Source organism: Mustela lutreola, chromosome 2 (assembly GCF_030435805.1).
Source record: "Mustela lutreola isolate mMusLut2 chromosome 2, mMusLut2.pri, whole genome shotgun sequence".
Lineage (NCBI taxonomy): Eukaryota > Metazoa > Chordata > Mammalia > Carnivora > Mustelidae > Mustela > Mustela lutreola.
The window spans coordinates 102,146,476-102,165,930 of record NC_081291.1 but is presented as its reverse complement, the minus strand read 5'-3'; the positions used below and the strand labels follow the sequence as shown (position 1 = coordinate 102,165,930).

The 19,455-nt window shown below is 35.3% G+C and overlaps 1 protein-coding gene across 5 annotated transcripts in view; it reads left to right on the top strand.

The window, feature by feature from the left end:
* Positions 1-2,295: 2,295 nt before the first annotated feature.
* The window catches only part of IQCB1 (IQ motif containing B1), a 61,954-nt gene continuing 44,794 nt past the window's right edge, over positions 2,296-19,455 (top strand). Inside the window, exons 1-9 of one of the 5 annotated variants that reach the window (XM_059162803.1) lie at positions 2,296-2,413; positions 3,017-3,118; positions 3,602-3,642; positions 6,302-6,396; positions 7,571-7,682; positions 8,121-8,283; positions 9,638-9,767; positions 12,126-12,219; positions 16,481-16,580. In XM_059162803.1, the coding sequence (XP_059018786.1) occupies positions 7,583-7,682; positions 8,121-8,283; positions 9,638-9,767; positions 12,126-12,219; positions 16,481-16,580 (587 nt within the window). In that variant the 5' untranslated portion in view covers positions 2,296-2,413; positions 3,017-3,118; positions 3,602-3,642; positions 6,302-6,396; positions 7,571-7,582. Of the gene's footprint in view, positions 2,414-2,876; positions 2,960-3,016; positions 3,119-3,601; positions 3,643-6,301; positions 6,397-7,570; positions 7,683-8,120; positions 8,284-9,637; positions 9,768-12,125; positions 12,220-16,480; positions 16,581-19,455 lie in introns of all 5 variants that reach the window. The other 4 variants (XM_059162802.1, XM_059162804.1, XM_059162801.1 and 1 more) reach the window with 4 other exon arrangements.

The following is a 19,455-nucleotide window of genomic DNA, read 5'->3' as shown; positions in this document are numbered from 1 at the left end:
AGGTCCACCTGAACGAAAGTAAGATTTCCTGTTCTATAGTTTCCGTCCCTTACTCTGGGTCTTTAAGAGTGAGGATCATATGGTAAATGAACCTATCCTCAAGGATAATGATTGTTTTTGTTCAAATAAATCTAGAAAAATTCTGCCCGCTTCAACAAGAATAAAACTGAGGCTAAAACCTTTCTTATGTCTTCCACAGCACTAAGTATATTCAAACATATGGGTTTATTGTGATTGTTATTCCTATGGTTCTTTTGTCTATTTTTGTTGTTTTTTTTTTTTTTTTTTTCATTTTTGTAGCTAGATCAACTGATTCTTGAGCTCTAAAGGCACAATTCCAGCATGCTGAAGCACTTGCAAGGAGCTTTTCAAAGGCTATTTTATATTCTCTTCATTTAGGATTCATGTCCTTGAAAGAGAATATATACCCAAGTTATATGAAAATATAACAACCAAACAAATGAATAAACTTTCATAATCTTAAACTTTATGATTTGAAAAATTATTAAAAGGGCTACTGCAAATCTGAGAAAGAAGAGGAGAGAGGAGATACTATTTGCAACAAAGGGATGGAGAAACCAGGTAAAAGCTATATCATACTTTTGGAAAATGGGACTGAAAGAGAGAAACTACATAGCCGCACCAACTGTCTCACTGTGGTTAATGTTAGATGACAAATATGGCAAAGCAGAAAAAACAAAGGATGGGGTGCCTGGGTGGCTCAGTCTGTTAGGCAGTCAAGTCTCAGGGTTGTAGGGGAAAAAAACGAAAACAAAATAAAAGGACCCTGTTGAAGATCATCTGTTAACAATTATCTACCCTGTTTATTCTACCAACTGGATGTTAATTTTGCTTAACAAAACCCTTTTATAAAATGCAAATATATCCTTGGAAAGTTAAACCTATTGGTCTTTATACTTTTACCCTGAGTTACTATAATTAGATTGTCAATAATTTAACTATAAACTTTCAGAGTCTGTTGAGTTTTAAATTGGGTATTTTGATTTAAGCATGGAGCAGTTCAGATTAAAAACCATGAAGATCTCTGATAGTCTAAGCACTGACAAAGGTAGAATGATGAGACACTCAGGAAGAACAAGGCAGGAAAAAGGAAGTGAAAAAATACCTACTTTACAATTTTGCCACATAAAAATAAGAGGTTATGATTCAAAGATCTTAAAGTTTCCTTTCTGCTCTATAATTCTGAGGGCTACTATGCAAAGAATGAAATGTTTTACATACCAAATCATAGTATGCTATATTTTCCTTTTTGGAATCTATACCATCCAACATTAAAATAAAAGCTCCTTTTTCTAACTCAAGATAACAGAGGGTAATTTATCAAAACTAGTTCCAGAGGACAATCAAAGGACTTCAAAAGGAGAAATCGAAGGTCAGTAAATAACTTTCTAAAAAAAATGAATAACACATCCTCCAGTATTTTGATAATCAGTATTTGATCATTATCTGAACGAAATTACGGGTCAAAAGAGATACAGATTACTGGAACGGTTCAGAATATCTACCCAGGAACACATGAAACAAGAACTCTAAACAGCTAGAGGCAGAAAAAGTGAAGAAAAGAGGGACTATTTCCCTACCAGCCTCAAGGCATTCCTTTCCTCCGCATAATAATAGTGCGGTACTTTGCACCCTTCCATCTGTCACCTTACTATTTCCCCGTCCATCGCTGCATCATCTACCAGTCACGTCTGTCTCCACAGTCACCCCTGTAGGTCTCCTCCACAAAGTTTCCCTTTCTGCTTCTTGGTCTCACTCGAATCTCTCTACCCAGGGTTTACCCACACCTGCTCAACTCCGGCTCCTTCCACGAAACCCCTGAGACTCCAGGCAGAGCAACGGAGAAAGGCTGGACACCCCATTCTCCAGCAGACTAAGGGGATCTGTGGGAACACAACTCAGAGGTTTGTGCCTCCACAACCCCATATCCAGAGTTCCCTCTTACTCCCGGGGACCGTCCTCACTCACAGCGTACGGTGTGGAAGGCGCAGCGCGGCTGCTTCTCAAAACTCTCGCCTAACTTGAGAACCCGCTCGCGACGGTCCATGTACGAGAGTCCCGCTGCTCCAGTCATCATTTTTCTCTGGCTGCGACTTTGCTTGGCCACCTGCGCTGCCTCCCGTCTGCCACCTCATCCTGAAGCAGCTGCACTTGCACTAGCGGGGGCAGCCAGCAGACTCCGCCCCGCGCCTGACGCGCGCAGCCCCCTGGGCTCCTCTCGCGAGCTGACTGGCTGCCCGGAGGGAACGCCCCGCCCCCTCGCTCCGAGGATCCTGGTCCCGCCTCCAGGTCCTTTCCCGCGTTGCGACGCACGCCGCCGGGACAAGGCCGCGCTTCTGAGGTGATTGGTGGGAGCAGGGGCTCCTGGAGGAGAACGCGAAGAGAGGATGAGGTAACTCACCTCAGGTGGCGACTGGGGAAGAAGAGAATCTCGAGGTGCCGGGAAGCCAAGGCCACAGGGTTTCGGGGCCAAGCGTCCGGGCACATAGCCGCTCGTAGCGGGAGGATTTGCGCCCTTTCTGTGGAGATCTGTAGTAGAAACTGAGGCCCGGGGAGGGGCGAGAGCGGGGCTCAAGGCCCGGTGTCTTGCCCAAGGCCTGGTACCGCCGAGGCTGGGTCTAGAATCCGGAGCGAAGGAGCTCGCGGCCTCGGAGTCTCGGACCTTGGACCTCACTGGAGGCGACGCCGTTACCTGGGCAATCGCCTTAGGATCTTTTCCAGGGAAGTTCCCGGTGGTGTTGGGACAGTGGACGGGAAGGAAGGGGAGGAAAGATTCGGAGTTAGAAATTACAGATTTCGGATCAGTTGCAACCAGATTGCATTAGGTAGCCTCCTTTTATTTATTTCCTTCACAGTGATTCTTGGAGGCAGTAACAGGCACGGGCAGGAAGACGAAATTCCCAAAGGATCAAGGCCCAAGTTCCTGCTGTGGCAAAGGGTAATAGCATTAATAATTGAAAAATAATTGCCTTTTTTTTTTTTTTCCTGTTTAAAGTTAACGAGTTTCATGGTAAAGATGAGGAAAGTGTTTTATTAGAGGAGAATCATCCAACAAAAGTTTACAGATGGTTGTCGCAACCGGTGGTTGTTTTTCAGGGTAAGTATGTAATCAAACTCTACTCCCATGCTTTCTTAGCCAAATTCGTCTATTTATTGTTTTAGCCAAGTACATGCATATATCTCCCTTACTGTATCTGCTTGTTTAAATTCTGCTTTTTAAATAAGTATTAAGATTGTTTAGTGTGGTAATTAAATGCCCAGGTTCTGGAGCCAGAATTTTTGTATTTCAACCCCAGCTTCCTACTTTACAGTGTGACTTCATGCAAACTAAAATATGCTCTTCATTAAAATGGGGGGGATAATAGTGCTTACTCCTTAGAATTGTTGAGAGGGTTAATTGAATTAATACATGAAAGGATTTAAAACAATTCACAGCACATAGTAAAATCTCTCCAAATGGTTGTCATTATTGATGTATAACTCCACTGTGTGGCAATATTTTAGAACCACCCTTGGTTTCTGCTTTCTTTTCTAAATCTTGAATTATTCTTAAAAGTAGGAATTGCTGTTTTGTTTACAGATAAGAAAACTGGTTGAGAGAAACCCACTCCTCTGACTCTGGTTTGTTTTCTTATCATCTCTGTCATCTATTTGGCACTTAAAGTATTTCACATAAAATATTTGTTTTCTTATCATCTCTGTCATCTATTTGGCACTTAAAGTATTTCACATAATTAAGTATTTTATTTTACACATGTGTATAAACATGCATGTATACTTTTTCTTTCCCAACCAGAACATGAACAATAGGGACTCTGTCCCATATAAAATTCTTATGACTGATGCATCTAACATAGTGCCCTACACACGTGTTTGGTGATAATAATGTTTCAGTGGTGTTGTATTATGTTAACTAGAGGGGAACAACAGTGTTTTAAGCCTATTTTACTTAAAAAAGACTTTCATTTAGAAATTTGAGGTTTACATATTGTAATAAAAAAGAAAGCAGAGAGTCAAGAAATTGAAATACTACCATACACCAGTTAGAATGGCAAAAATTTACAAGGCAGGAAGCAACAAATGTTGGAGAGAATATGGAGAAAGGGGAACCCTCTTAAACATTTGCTGGGAATGCAAGTTGGTAGAGCCACTTTGGAAAACAGTATGGAGGTTCCTCAAAAAGTTTAAAGTAGAGCTATCGTATGACCCAGCAATTGCACTACAGGGTATTTACCCCAAAGATACAGTTTTGGTGAAAAGAAGGGGCATATGCACCCCCAATGTTTGTAGCAGCAATGTCCTCAATAGCCAAACTGCAAGGAGCCAAGATGCCCTTCCACAGGCAAATGGCTAAAGAAGATGTCCATATATACAATGGAATATTATTCAGCCATCAGAAAGGATAAATACCCACTATTTGCATCGACATGGATGAAACTGGAGGGGATTATGCTAAGTGAAATAAGTAAAGCGGCGAAAGCGGCGAAGGTCGATCATGTGGTTTCACTTGTGGAGCATAAGGAATAGCGTGGAGGAAATCAGGAGAGGGAAGGGAAAAATGAAGGGGCGTGGTGAAATTAGCGGGGGAAACAAACCATGAGAGACTATGGACTACTGGAAACTGAGGTTTTCAGAGGAGAGAGGAGTGGGGAAATGGGATAGCCTGGTGATGGGTATTAAGGGGGGGCACGTATTGCATGGAGCTGTGGGTGTTATATACAATCATGGAACACTACATCAAAAACTAATGATGTACTGTATGGTGACTAACACAACATAATTAAAAAAAAAAGTGAGTTTTGAAATGCCTGTAGAGCATGGGGCATTGGGTGTTATATACAAACAATGAATCATGAACACTATGTCAAAAACTAATGATGTACTCTATGGTGACTAACATAACAGAATAAAAAAAAAAAAGTAAATTTTGAAATGCCCAAAATTTGTATTTTTATTCCCTGCTTCAGCTTATATTTATTAACTACCTACCAGGTATAGGTTAAGGCACTGGTCTAGCCTCTGGGTAAATGACAGTGAATCAAGAGATAAGAAGGCAGCAACCAAGGGTGGTATGAGTTTTACTGACATGAATCCTACTGGTGTGAATTTTCACCAAACATGCATTAAAATGAACCAGGTTGTACCAGCCCTGGAATTTAAAAAAAAAAAAAAATTAGATTAATGAATTAAATAGAGTTCAAAAATGTACCCAAGTGACATTTCAGGTTGCTTTGTTTATATCATTCATGACATATTACTTCAGAAATTTATGATAGCTGTATGCGTTTGTTCTTTTCTACAAATCTATAACCTCATCTAACTTAAAAAATATAGTTAGGTTTCTGTCATATACCATTCACGAATAAGTGTGTATTGAAAATATAAAGATATAAGTGAATGAAGATAGCACTAAAACTAACCATAAAAACACCAGAAAAAATTAAGAGACTGTATTTTAGATTTTAAGGTAGGGAGAACTTTTCTAAGAATGTCACCAAAGTAGATGTCATATACTAGAAGATTGTTACACTTGAGTACATGGAAATTGTAAAACTGTGATAGAGACACTATATTTAAACTTAATAAATGACAATGAGAAATTGGTTACAGCCAATATAAAAGGTAAAATGTTCAGATCCATAACAAAAGCTGAAAGCTTCTACAGAAGAAACCAATATATAAATTGTTGAAAGATATGAATAGAAAATATATAAAAGAAGCAGACAGTGAACATGAGATGTGCCTAATTTATCTAATAATCAAAGCAATGCAAATTGAAACAAGATGATGCCATTTTTCATTTAGTAGAAATGTAAAAGATAACAGTTTGTATTAAGGAAGGCTTAGTAAAATGAGCACCCTCATGTGTTGCTAGTGGAAATACAAATTGGAACACCCATTTGAACACCCATGTGGTTTAAATAATATTTTGATGCACTCTTACAAAGGAAGCATAGCATAATGCAGCCACTGGAAAGAGTGAGATAACTGTATCTACTCTCTTGGAAAGTTGTATGTCTACTATGCACCAGGAGTGACACCAGGAGCTGTGGTGGGCTTTCTTTGAAATAGTTTCAGAAATTTTTTTTTTAAGATTTTATTTATCAAATTTTTTTGGTGATTTATGTTTTACTTAAAGGAGTAACATCTCGATGCTTGTATTATATCCAAGTCTTAGGTATAAAGTGGTGCCAGTGGTGAAGAATAATAGCTAAAAGTGAGTGAGTTAGAAGTGTCATTTGGGAATACATTTTGTGTTTTTTACTGTTTTACATGGAAGGGAAGATAATTAACATTGTAGCTAAAACCATAGACTTTGAAGTCAGACTGATCTGGATTTGAATACCTACTCCATCATATGCTGGTGGAATTATGGTAAGTTTCTTCTTGAAGCTTTATTTTTCATATCTGTAAAATGAGATGATTACAGGCTCTACCTCATACTCCTGTTATGAAGATTTAATAAGATGACGTATATAAAAGCATTTAGCCCTGTACTTAATTCATGTAAGTAAATATAAGTAAAGATTGTACTTTTCATTAAATAATGATATCTTTGAGCTTTGAATGCCTTAAAATTTTTTTGTAAAGTTTTAATGAATTGGGATGCATTTTTTATTTAATTTTAAGATAATTTTATTTATTATGCTATTTGTAAACAAGCTTTTGTTATCCTGTAATTACATTTCGTTTCTGAGTTGTATGTTGGGGATCCCCAAGACCAACCCTAGATTCAGTGATTCACTGGGAAGGCTCAGAGTTCTTAGGATATAGTCATATTTGTGGCTGTGATTTATCTCAGTGAAAGGATACAAAGCAAAATTAACAAAAAGAAAAGGCAAATGGAACAAAATCCTGAGGAAGGTGCAAACTTCCAAGAATCCTCTCCCAGTGTATTACATAGGACACACTTAATTCTTCCTATAATGAATTCTGACATTTTGAAGTGTTGTCTACCAGAGAACCTCAGTAGAGACTCAGTCACAAAGGTCATGTGGGTATCCTCTACTCCCAACTACTAGAATTTCAAACTTCTGGAAGGAAAGCAGACATTCTGCATAAGCCACATTATTTACACAAACACTTCAGGCACAATGAGCCACTCTTAATAGGGAATGATGGAAACCCTTCCAAAACCCAAGTTCCTAGGCACCAACCAGGGGCCAATCTTGTTTCAGGCCTATGTTAGCTCTTTTCTGTACTTAGTGTTTCTTTTGTGATAAAGTAATCTCTATTACAGGATTGCTGTGCAGATTAGAAAGAGTGAATATGGAGCGTCTAGCACTATTTATGACTTCTAGTGCATGATAAATCATATGTGCTGTAACTGTCACAGTAAATTATAGGAGTCTGTAGCTCTTTTAGATATATTTTAGTTAGAAAAACCAGAGCCTTCTATAAGAAAGAAATTGAAAAATATACCCTTCACTTCCCAAAGCAAGCAAACTTAAAGTTTTATTTATATTGAAACTGTTTTTCAGACATTATTTAGGGAGCAAATGTTTTAGTGCTGTTTAACCTTTATCTTTCTGATTCTGTTAAAATATAGGTGATATAAGAAATGAAGCCAACAGGTACAGACCCAAGGATCTTATCTCTAGCTGCCGAAGTTGCAAAAAGTCCTGAGCAGAATGTCCCTGTTATACTGTTGAAGTTAAAAGGTAAGAAAATCTTGGGGCCCCTGGGTGGTGCAGTCAGCTGAGCATCTGACTCTTTGTTTCAACTTGGGTCATGATCTCAGGGTTATGAAATCAAGCCTTGCATTTGGTTCTGCAGTCAGCCCAGAGTATACTTAAGACTCTTTTTCTGTCTCCCGCTGCTCCTCCCACCCCCCCAAAATAAATAAATCTTAAAAAAAAAAAATTTAAGAAAATCTTTTTGTGATTGGCTAACATTTTTTAAGTAATAGAATAATTCCATCATGGGTATAGTTTTGGCATTTGTTTCTAACTTGCTCAGAGAAATTTTAACTTTGTGATAAAGCAGTGATTTTGTTTTCTTTTTAAAAATGTTTTTAGTTGTTATTCAAACTAAAAAAAAAAAAAAGCTCTTGGATTTATTGAGCAAAAATAAGTATATCCTATTTGCTTTTGCCTTAGAAATAATAAACAACACACCTTTAGGAAGCTCAGAGTTGAAGAAAATCAAACAAGATATATATTGTTACGATCTCATTCAGTATTGCCTTTTGGTGCTCAGTCAAGATTGTTCTCGAATCCAGGGAGGTTGGACTACAATTTCTCAGCTTACACAGATATTAAGGTAAAGTGAAGCAATAAGTCCACTTGTTCTTGAGGGATGTAGTAGTAGATTCTTATTTATAACATTTGCTTCTTTTTACTCATCTGGTTAATAAGCACTGGCAACTTTCTTTGTGGTAAATATGGTTGTACTTTTCCTTCATACCATATATTATTATTTTTAACTATATTTGTGAATATTTCACTGTCTAAAATTTTGCTGCATATGTCCTATGAAGATGATAATCATGTCTTTTGCTTACCACTGAGTCTCAAGTACCTAACAGACTCTTTATTGATTATAGAATATATGAAGAAATGAAGATACTAAGGCCCCGACTCTAAATAGAGATGAGATGGCAGTTATGTGACTTTATCATACAAGGCTGAATGAAAGAGGTGTGAAATGAAAGATAAAGCAAAATACTATAGGAGAACAGATGTAGAAACTAGTTGTTCCATGCTGTATTGATTTAGTTATCTTAATTGTGTATTTCATTAGGTAACCCAAAATTCTGTGAATAAAATTCAGAAGCAGCATGTACTGACCTACTGCCATGCTAGAAATTGAGAGAAAAGATCAAAATCATTTATTTTTTTAAAAAGGCAAAAAAATAAACCAGTTGTTCTCAGTGCCTAAGCTACTTCCCAATTAAGTCACTAAAAACATGCATTACTAACTGATCTTACCTTTCAAAACTGCTATTCCTAATTTGTTTCTACGTAAAGGCCAGATTCAAGATGTATAGTTAGAAAAAACAATTAACAAATGTACATAATGTTCTTTCCTTATACTTTAATTTTCAAGATTATTTCCTTAAGTAAATAAAGCCTTTGTTTTGATTAGATATTTTGGCTCATGAAAATATTAAGGCTCTATGGGGTGGAATCCAAATATTAAGAAATCCCTGTGTTTGTGAATGTACAAAAAACAATTTTTATTTATTAATGTTCACAATCAAAATAGACACTCTTAAATAATTAACTTTAGCAACCAAAATAGAAAGAGAAACAGATCTATGTTAGCATTTGGCCATTACTTTAGGACTGGTGTACAAAAAAAAAGCAAATTGAGCATTCATTCACCAGTTAAGTTTTTAGCATACTCATGGGTAGTCACTATTGTTTATCAGTGTCTTCACATTATGTTGAAAAGTGTTTGATAGCAATATTTACTAATTAGAAACCATTCTTGGGTTAGGGACTCTTGTTAATAGTAGTCTACACAAATAATTTTTATTATTGAGGGTTGAGTATACCCCTCTTATATCCAGGGACTGACCTTTCTGAGCAGTTTCGGGAGGATTCATTTCTCTAAATGACTTTCTCTCCTTTATTAACACAAACTTAGTCACAGATTTGTGCTCTTATTTCAGCCATTGCTGTGTGGGCTTGGAGCCAGGAGAAGATGCAGAGGAATTTTACAATGAATTACTCCCATCAGCTGCAGAAAATTTTCTGGTTTTGGGGAGACGATTGCAAACATGTTTCATCAATGCGGCTAAGGTATATGTGTTTATTTAGTGTTTTAATAGCCAGAATTCTTGAGAAGATGTTCCACATTGTTTTTCAAATGTGCAGTACTTGACTGAAAGTACAATTAGAGCAGTGGATTCAAACATTTTTAAAATTGTAACAAAAAATAATCTCTAGGTGTGAAATTTTAAAATGTTGGCTGAAGCATACTGTAAGACTTTGAAGGATTTGCCTTGCTTCTTAACTTTAAGCAGCACCTATAGATATTTATTTCCATAGCATTTTCCTAAAACATATCTTTTACTTTAATTAAGAGTGGAGGAAAGTATTGTTCTGTGGCCCAGCACTTTCCTAATAGCTTCCGTGGCAAGAAGAATAAAGGTGAACTTTTTCTATTTGATCTTTCAGATCTTTTTTTTTTTTTTTAATTTTTAAGATTTTTTAAATTTATTTGACTTAGAGAGAGAGAGAAAAGTCACAAGTAGGCAGAGAGAGAGGGGGAAGCAGGTTCCCTGCTGTGCAGGGAGCCAAATGTGAGGCTCAGTCCCAGGACCCCAGGATCAAGACCTGAGCTGAAGGCAGAGGATTAACCCACTGAGCCACCCAGGTGCCCCTGATCTTTCAGATCTTCTGCAGTGGAAATATTTCAACCCAAACATAGGGCTTGTTTAATCCAACAAGCTTTTTTTGGGTGGATTATGCTAAATGCTATATGTACTATCTTTTTTTTTTTTTTTAACTGTCAGTTACTTAGAAGTAAGTTGCTTAATTTCCAAATATTTGAGAATTTTTTTTAAAGTTTTTATTTAAATTCAGCTAGTTAGCATGCAGTGTAATATTAGTTTCAGGTTTACAATTTAGTGATTGTACACTTCATACAGCACTTGGTGCTCATGACAAGTGCATTTCATAATCCCCATCACCTATTTAGCCCATCTGCCCACCCACCTCCCCTCTGGTAACCATCAGTTTGTTCTCTATAGTTAAAGAGTCTTTCTTGGTTTTCCTCCTTTTTCCCCCTGTGCTGGTTTGTTCTGTTTCTTAAATTCCACATTTGAATGAATTTTCTTGATGTTTTATTGTTACCAGTTTCAACCTTAATTCTTTGTGGTCAGATAACATACCTGTATCATTTCAATCCTTTGAAATTTTTTCTGACTTGTTTTATGGCCCTTTTATCTTGGTGAATGTTTCATTATAAGCTGTCTTTGCTTTGTACAGTGCCACCTTAATTGAAACTCATTCATACTAGAAACATGTAAAGATTTTGATATGCTCAAAAAGTTCATTTAACATGGTACCATGCAAAAAGCAAGGACTGCCTCTATACTTGAATGTGAACTCTGCATTTGTTGTGTGGAATGTTCTGTGAATGTCAGCTCAATTTGATTATAGGACCTATAGGAATCACAAGTTTATAAGGCTGAAACTCTTTTATCTTGTAGTAGTTCTTGGCTATATATACATTTGGGCCTACTGCTATATTAAAGGTTGAGCACATTCACCACTTTCATGAATTATGAAGAGAAATAACTAAGTCATCATAAGATATTAAATTCCAGTTGAGGTGCTTTAAGTAGATAAGGAATAGACACAGTCTTGTACTTCATGCCTAGGCTAGTAAAGTAGACCAGATCTTAAGATATTTCTTACAGAAAACCTGAGATGTGTCTTCCAATTAAAAAAAAAATTAAATTATGAGTGAAATTGAATGAGACAATATGGATAAGATAGTGGTTTCAGTATAAGAAACAAGGCAGAAGATCATAGGGGAAGAGAGGAAAAAAATGAAACAAAGCAAAACCAGAGAGAGAGACAAACCATAAGAGACATTTAATCTCAGGAAACAAACAGGGTTGCTGGAATGGAGGGGGGTGGGAAGGATGGGATGACTGGGTGATGGACATTGGGGAGGGTATGTGTTGTGGTGAGCACCGTGTATTGTGTAAGACTGGTAAATCACAGACCTGTACCCTTGAAACAATACATTTTATGTTAATAATAAAAAAAATAAAATATATACCACAGAGAAATTGGGAAAAAAAAATATTGTAGGTAGGGAATTAAACTTAGTAGTAGAGTATAGGCTTTCTATGTAATAGCTCACAAATTCTTCCAGCATCTCCATTGGCATTTTGAGGGATGTTAGCATTAAATAAATTTTACACATTTCTAGATTTAATTAATTCAAGTTAATTAAAGTGGCACATGGGAATTTGTGTTACTACTCTACCATAACACAAATTTTATAAATTAAGAAACTAAACACTATAAAATCATGAATAGCTAAGGGAACCAGGTCCTCTGACTCCCCAGAGACAAGTTTCTCTTTTTTTTTAAATAAAGCAATTACAGAAAAGTAAATTGGGTTTGTGTGTGTGTATTAAGGGTGAAGAAAAAGATGAATTACTACACTCATTCCAAATTGTGACTGATTCTCTCTTCTGGCTCTTGGGAGGCCATGTTCAACTCATCCACAATGGTAAGAGAAAGATTTTTAGGTAACTGATAGTCATTGTAAAGTACCTACTAACAACTTGATTTTTTTTCTCAAAATAAATACATCTATTAACTTTACAAATAACCACAGTTAAACAAAACTACATTGAAATAACTGCACATGCAAAAAAATAAAAGCCCATTTGGAAATTCCAGCTTTAAATAGCCAGCATTGACAATGTGAATATTAAAGAGAAAATTGCTTAAATATAATTTTCTCCTTAGCTTTTTCTATTTAGCAAATCCAAGATAAGGATTAATGATAATCTTAACAATTTAGGGAAAATTTTTTCAAAATTCTAAAGATTACACCTGTTTTTTAGGCTTACGGTGAGAGAAATCTGTACAGAGGAGATATGACTTAATTCGTAGTCTATTCATGTAAGAGTAAGCTTTTATATATTGAAATTTTTACTGACCTTGAAAGTTATTTTACAGGATATTTCTGCACTTACATTGAGAAATATAAATATACCTTAGTTTTATTTTTTTTAAGATTTTATTTATTTATTTGAGAGTGTGCACAAGAGATGGGGAAGGGGCAGAGGGAGAGGCAGAAGCAGACTCCCCACTAACTGGGGAGCCTGACCCTGGGCTTTATCCCAGGACCCCGAGATCATGACCTGAGTCCAATGCAGACTTTTAACCAACTGAGACACCCAGGCGTCCTGTGCATTAGTTTTATAGCTTTTAGTTTATAGTTTTATAGTTCTCTGTGGATTTTTTTTTTTTAAGATTTTATTTATTTATTTGACAGAGAGAGATCAGAAGCAGGCAAAGAGGCAGGCAGAGAGAGAGAGAAGGAAGCAGGCTCCTGGCTGAGCAGAGAGCCCGATGTAGGGCTCGATCACACGACCCTGCGATCATGACCCAAGCTAAAGGCAGCGGCTTAACCCACTGAGCCACCCAGGTGCCCCACCTCATTAGTTTTGGGGGTTTTTTTTGGAGCTTTTTTGTTTGTTTGTTTTTTGGGTTTTTTTTTTTTTTTCAGCATAACAGTATTCATTATTTTTGCACCACACCCAGTGCTCCATGCAATTCATGCCCTCTCTAATACCCACCACCTGGTACCTCATTAGGTTTTGATGTAGTGTTCCATGATTCATTATTTGAGTTCTATCCATTTGAAGATAATGCAGAAACCAAGTCCGATGATTCCCCAAAGAACAGTGTCTCTGTCTCTCTCAATACTTAGGTACTTCCTTTTCTTTTAAAGCTTTGCCTTTTAGTTTCCCCTTATGAAACAAATAAAGTTCCCAATTTAAACAACTTTTATCAAAAACATGAATTACTTAGTTTTACTATAGTATAACGTAAAAGACCTAGTAAAAAGAGAGACAGCAAGAGAGAGAACACCTGAATACAACTTTTAAAATAAGCCAGTTTTTTTTTGTTTTTTTTTTTTTTTTTTTTTTTAAATAATAGCTGTAACAAAATGACAGTGTTCTTCAGGTCAGTCTGTAGGTTTAAAATATCAGTAATGTATTAAAACCAAATGGTTGTGAAATTCATTTACAAAATTGGGGTCTCCAGTAACCTTTCTCTCTAAAAAGAATCCGCTTTTTGGAGAAAAGGCTGACACTTATGTCTGGGGTAAAAAATATGCAAGGTAACCCTGAAGTATTTTTAATGCCAGATAAAAAGGATGCAATCAGAGTTTATTAGGAGTCTGTGAAAAGAACTGAGGAGCCAAAATAAGGAGGTTTCTATTAGCCAAAAATGGGAAATTTGAAACAGTAATAGGATAATAACTGCTGAGGATTGAAACACATCAAATATAGTGAGTCTATTAAAAAAATTATCATTAGAGAACCAATTCATTTTGAAAACTGGTAAATGAAGAATCCATTTATCTGGCCCTTTCTTATGTATCAACGAGGAGAAATTTCTCTTTATAGAAGTATTCCAGCTAATAGGTGAGAAAGGAAAGGTAGAATATGACCAGTGTACAACTATTAATGAATGAACAAATTTAGGAGTTAATCATCCATCACTGTCAAAATTTCAGAAGTACCTCCTAATGGCTCATCATAACCTCACATATGAAATGTAGATGTCAAAAATTCAAACCTGCATCATTTTGATCCCCCAGTTCCAATTACCAATTTATAGAAGGTCAGGGAAACATTAAATTACACCCCACAGATGTAATTAACAAAACTAGCTTGTGGGAAGCTTAAAGGACAATTGACATAGTTTTGTCACTAAATAAAACCTAAGGGGGAAAAAATGGTAGAGGGGGAATTCATAGATTAAATTTGAAAGATAACCAATTATAATGTATAATATGTGCAATGGGTGGATCTTATTTGGATCTTGATTCAGACAAATTTAAAAATCTGTATAATATTTGGAAATTGGAGCTCTGACTGAATATTTGATAAAATTAAGGAATCATGATTATATAGGTTAGATAATGGTTATATTTTAAAATAATTCATATCTTTTGGGAATATATATTGAAATACTTGTGAATGAAATAAGTTGGTATCTTGGATTTGCTTCAAAATAAAATGGGAGGCTAGAAATGAATGGGCTAGGAGACATAAGATTGGCCATAAGTTGATCACTGATAAGGTTGAATGACCGGTACATGCAGAGTCATGATATTATTCTCTCTTGTGTAGGCTTGAAGCTTTCATTATAAAAAGCTTAAATGGGCAAAAGTATCAGTTTTTTGGGGGAGACCAAATAGCTATTTGAAACTTAATGAAACAACTACACTTGAGAAACAAAATAAGGGCTCCAAGTATAAGTTTTATTGAGTTTTTATTTATATTATTATATAAATTATATTTGTATATATTTTTTATAATAATATAAAGCAAACATTGTAAAAATAAAATGGAATGACTGTTTATTAAATTATTATAGCATAACTTTTTTAATATAGAAAAAAGATATATATATACTACATACTACATGAGATCAGTGAATTCAGAGTTAAAAAAGTTATGAATAAAACATCTTTAAGTAGACAAAAATGAAATAATATACTTTTCCCAGTTATAAAAAAGAATGTTTTTACTATTGAAGTAATAGAAAATAAGAAACCATAGAAATATTTAGTAGTAGTGGAATTGATTTTTTTAAAGTTGTTAAATGTTACAAAAATGATCTTTAGTAAAATATTAAATTTTGGACTCTGTAAATAGGAAAGTAATTAATATGTGAAAGAAATCAAATATGTTCTCTCAGGAGAGAAAAAGGAAAATAGTAAAGTTTCATGGAAGCTTGGATGGTATTTACAGGTATGCCTTGTCTGCATACCTGATCCTACTTTATTATTTTTTTTTAAAGATTTTATTTATTTATTTGTCAGAGAGAGCGAGAGCAAGCACAGGCAGACAGAGTGGCAGGAAGAGTCAGAGGGAGAACCAGGCTCCCTGTGGAGCAAGGAGTCCGATGTGGGACTCGATGTGGGACTCGATCCCAGGACACTGGGACTGGGACTCGATCCCAGGACGCTGGAATCACGACCTGAGCCAAAGGCAGCTGCTTAACCAACTGAGCCACCCAGGCATCCCACCTGATCCTACTTTAATTAAAATTCTGATCAATTAATGGAGAAGGGAATAGAAACTGACATTTACTGGGAATCTACCCTGTTCTAGGGCATTCTGCAATAGTCTGTGAGAGAGCTATTCTAGCTTTACAGATGAAGAAATACATGTTCTGAGAGGTTAAACAACTTGAATAAGCATCCAGTGTCAGGTCTTCATAACTGGCTGTTCAGAACCTAAAAATTATAAACCAGTAAAAAACAAGTGTTGTTTTGTAAGTAATAATTTCATTATTATTTAAGACAAAATATTATCAAACATGGTACATTGTATAAAATAATTCAATATTTTATGGATGTAAGCCACTGTTTACAGTCATATGTACCATTTCCATTCCTTCATATTTTCTCTTCTTCATAGGAAACTTCATTTTATTCACTGAAATTTAATGCTAGAAAGAGATTCAAATTTAGGATATGTTTTATTTTGTTTCTTATTTAATGGGAGATTACAGTAGAGTCTTAGCTTAGTATTTTTGGATGCTTTCTATTTATACCTTTCATAAAATGGAATGACTTATTTACGGTTACTTAAACTGCCCATCTTAAAATCTTCTTTATTGTAAAGTATACAAAAGCAGGAATGTTAGCAGATGATCATGCTTTGATCTGGTTTTAAAAAGACAAATGAACCCCAATTGTATCATAGAATCTTTTAATTTTAATTTTTTTTCTCTTTTAGTACTACAAAGTGATCATTTCTTGCACTTACTTCAAACTGACAATGTTCAAATAGGATCTACAGTCATGACTCTGCTCCAGAGCATACTACAGATCAACAGGTGATTTGGTTTTACAAAGTATTTATCAAAGTATTTATAATTTTTAACTTTTGGTCCAGAAGCATTACCAGTTTTATTCCAGTTTTGCTGAAATCATCAATTACATATGATTTGTACAAGTTACTTCAAGAGCTCTGTTATTACCACTGTCTTTTAGAAAAGAATATAAAATACCACCAAAGCCTGGAAGTTTATTGTTGAATTGGTATCTCAGAGCTTAAGAAGATTTTAGACCAATTTCAGACTTAGAGAAGAAATATGGTGATCTCTGAAGAAAAATATTAGGATCACAATAAAAAATGCTTAATCATATATTTATTTAGCAAATTGCAAACTTACTGTTACACCAGGTGCTTCAGAATGGCATAAAAGAACTAATGGGCAATGTTTTCCAGCTTAAAATGGAAAAAAGAATATGCACAGTTGTAATAATTGACTCTTCCAGTTCCATATGGATTTATTATGCATCTGTTATGTGCCAAATGGTATGTCTCTCATTGGGTTCCCAAAGTTGATTAAGATATAAAACTTGCCTTCAAGTAGCTTACAGTGTAGTGGAAGAGACCAGCCCATGAACATAATTATATTATAACATACTAAGTTGAAAGTATAAAAGTATGCACAAGTGTTAGAGGAGCTTCTATCACAAGCTGAAGGGTGATGCTCCCAGAAGAATGTAATACCTAAGGTGAAACTTCAAGGTTGAAAAATTAGCCAGAGAGGAAGAAGAGAAAACAGTATTTCTAGGCAGAGGTAACAATATAAGCAAATGCACAGAGATAAGAAACAACATGCTGAAGATAAAAAGTGAGTACAATTCATCATTGCTGGTATTTAAAGTTTGGCATGTGGAGGTGGCTGCAAAGTTCTTCAGACTTAAGTCATGAAGAGTTTATATGCTGTCTTAAGGAAATTAAATCTTATCCTATAAGTAATGGGATCATTAAAAGATTTTTAAAGTAGATAAAAATAAGTATATTTTATTACTTACATTACTCAGGTTACTGTGTGGAGGAAGAATTTAAGGGGGACAAAACTTTAGACAAGGCAATTAGAGGAAGCAGCTACAGTAATCTAAGTGAAGCGATAAAATCTTGGCCTCTTGCACTGGTACCAAATAGATTTTAAAGGAAATGGATCTTAAAAACTAATGAATTAAAATCATCAAGATTTCACTTCCACTTGTGACTGAGATGGAATAATAAAAATGGATTTACCCTACTACCTAAGAAAACAAACAACAGGCAAATTACAAAATAATTGTTTTTGTTTGTTTGTTTTTGTTTTTTTAGTATTTCATGTTTTTTTATTTTCCGAAGAAATAAAACAGATAGTGGTTTTCAGATTTCTTTTAATTAGCAAAAAACAAGTACTAATGTAGATATTTCATAGAAGTCAAGTGGTATAATACAAACTTTTGAAAAGCACAGGATACCTGTATTCGGAAAAAAAAAAAAGTATCACATCATTACCCTCAGCTTCCACTTTAGGAAACTAAGAAGAGGGAATTAAATTCCCTCTTAAAACTCACCTGGCTGGCTCAGTTGGTAGATTATGTGCGGCTCTTGACCTTAGGGTTGGGAGTTCGAGCCCCATATTGGAGTTAGAGATTACTTATAAAATAAAATATTAAAATAGAAGAAAGAAATTTATAAAGATCAAAACAGAAATCAGTAAAATAGTGAAAACAATGAAAATCAATGAACCCTTAAGCTGGTTCTTTGAGAAAGTCAGTGAAATTAAAAAATCTGTAACAGAAAATTGATCGGGGGTAAAAAGAAGAGAATACAACCTATCAATGTCAGGAATTAGGAGACAACACAATAAAGTCAATAGATATTAAAAAATATTAGAAGGAAATAATGTGAACAACTTTATGCTTGTTAAGGTAAGATGGACAAGTTCTTTGAAAGACTCAGACTACCAAATTTAAGAGGAACAGAAGAAAAAAAAAAAGCAGCAGCAGCAGCAGTAGGTAATCTGAATAGCCTATAACTATGGAGAAAATGAATTTGTAGCTAAAACACTTCCCACAAAGAAAACTTCATAATTAGACAGCTTTTTCACTGGTAAATTCTACTAAACAAATTCTTCCAGAAAAATTGAAGAGAAGGAAATACTTCCCAACTCATAATGAGGTCAGCATTACTTGATAACAAACCAAAGACATAATATATTAAAACCTAGCAGTATATTAAAAAGTTAATACATTTTAGTGCTTGGGTGGCTCAGTCAGTTAAGCATCTGACTTTGACTCAGGTAATGATTCCAGGGGCCTGGAACTGAGACTCAAAACAGACTCTGCTCAGCCAGGAGTCTGTTCTCCCTCTGCCCCTCCCCCTGGTCATGCTTCCCCCCTCAAATAAGTAAATAAAATCTTTTTAAAAAAAGGTTAATGTATTTTGAATAAGTTGCCTTTATCCCAGGAATTCAGGGCTGGTATAACATTCTGAAGTCAAGAAATGTAATTCATATTAATAAAACAAAAAGGGGAAAACATATTATATTAATAGATACAGAAAAGCATTTGAAAAATTCATTATCCATTCCTGATTTTTCAAAAAGAAAAACTTTCAGCATAGTGCTAGTAGAAGATAGAACTTTATTAGCCTGTTGAAAGGCATCTAGGAAAAACCTACTTAATGGTAAAGTGCTAAATGCTTTCCTTATATGACTATGGACAAGACAAGGATCTGCACTCCAATCACTTCTATTCAACATCACATTGGAGTTTCTAGCCTGTACAGTCAAGAAGAAAAAGAAAAGGTGTTTGTAAAGACAGGAAGAAACAAAGCTCTCTGTATTTGGAGACGACATTGTCATCTCTGTAGAAAAACCAACAAAATGTTCAAGGAAACTACTAAAACTAATAAGT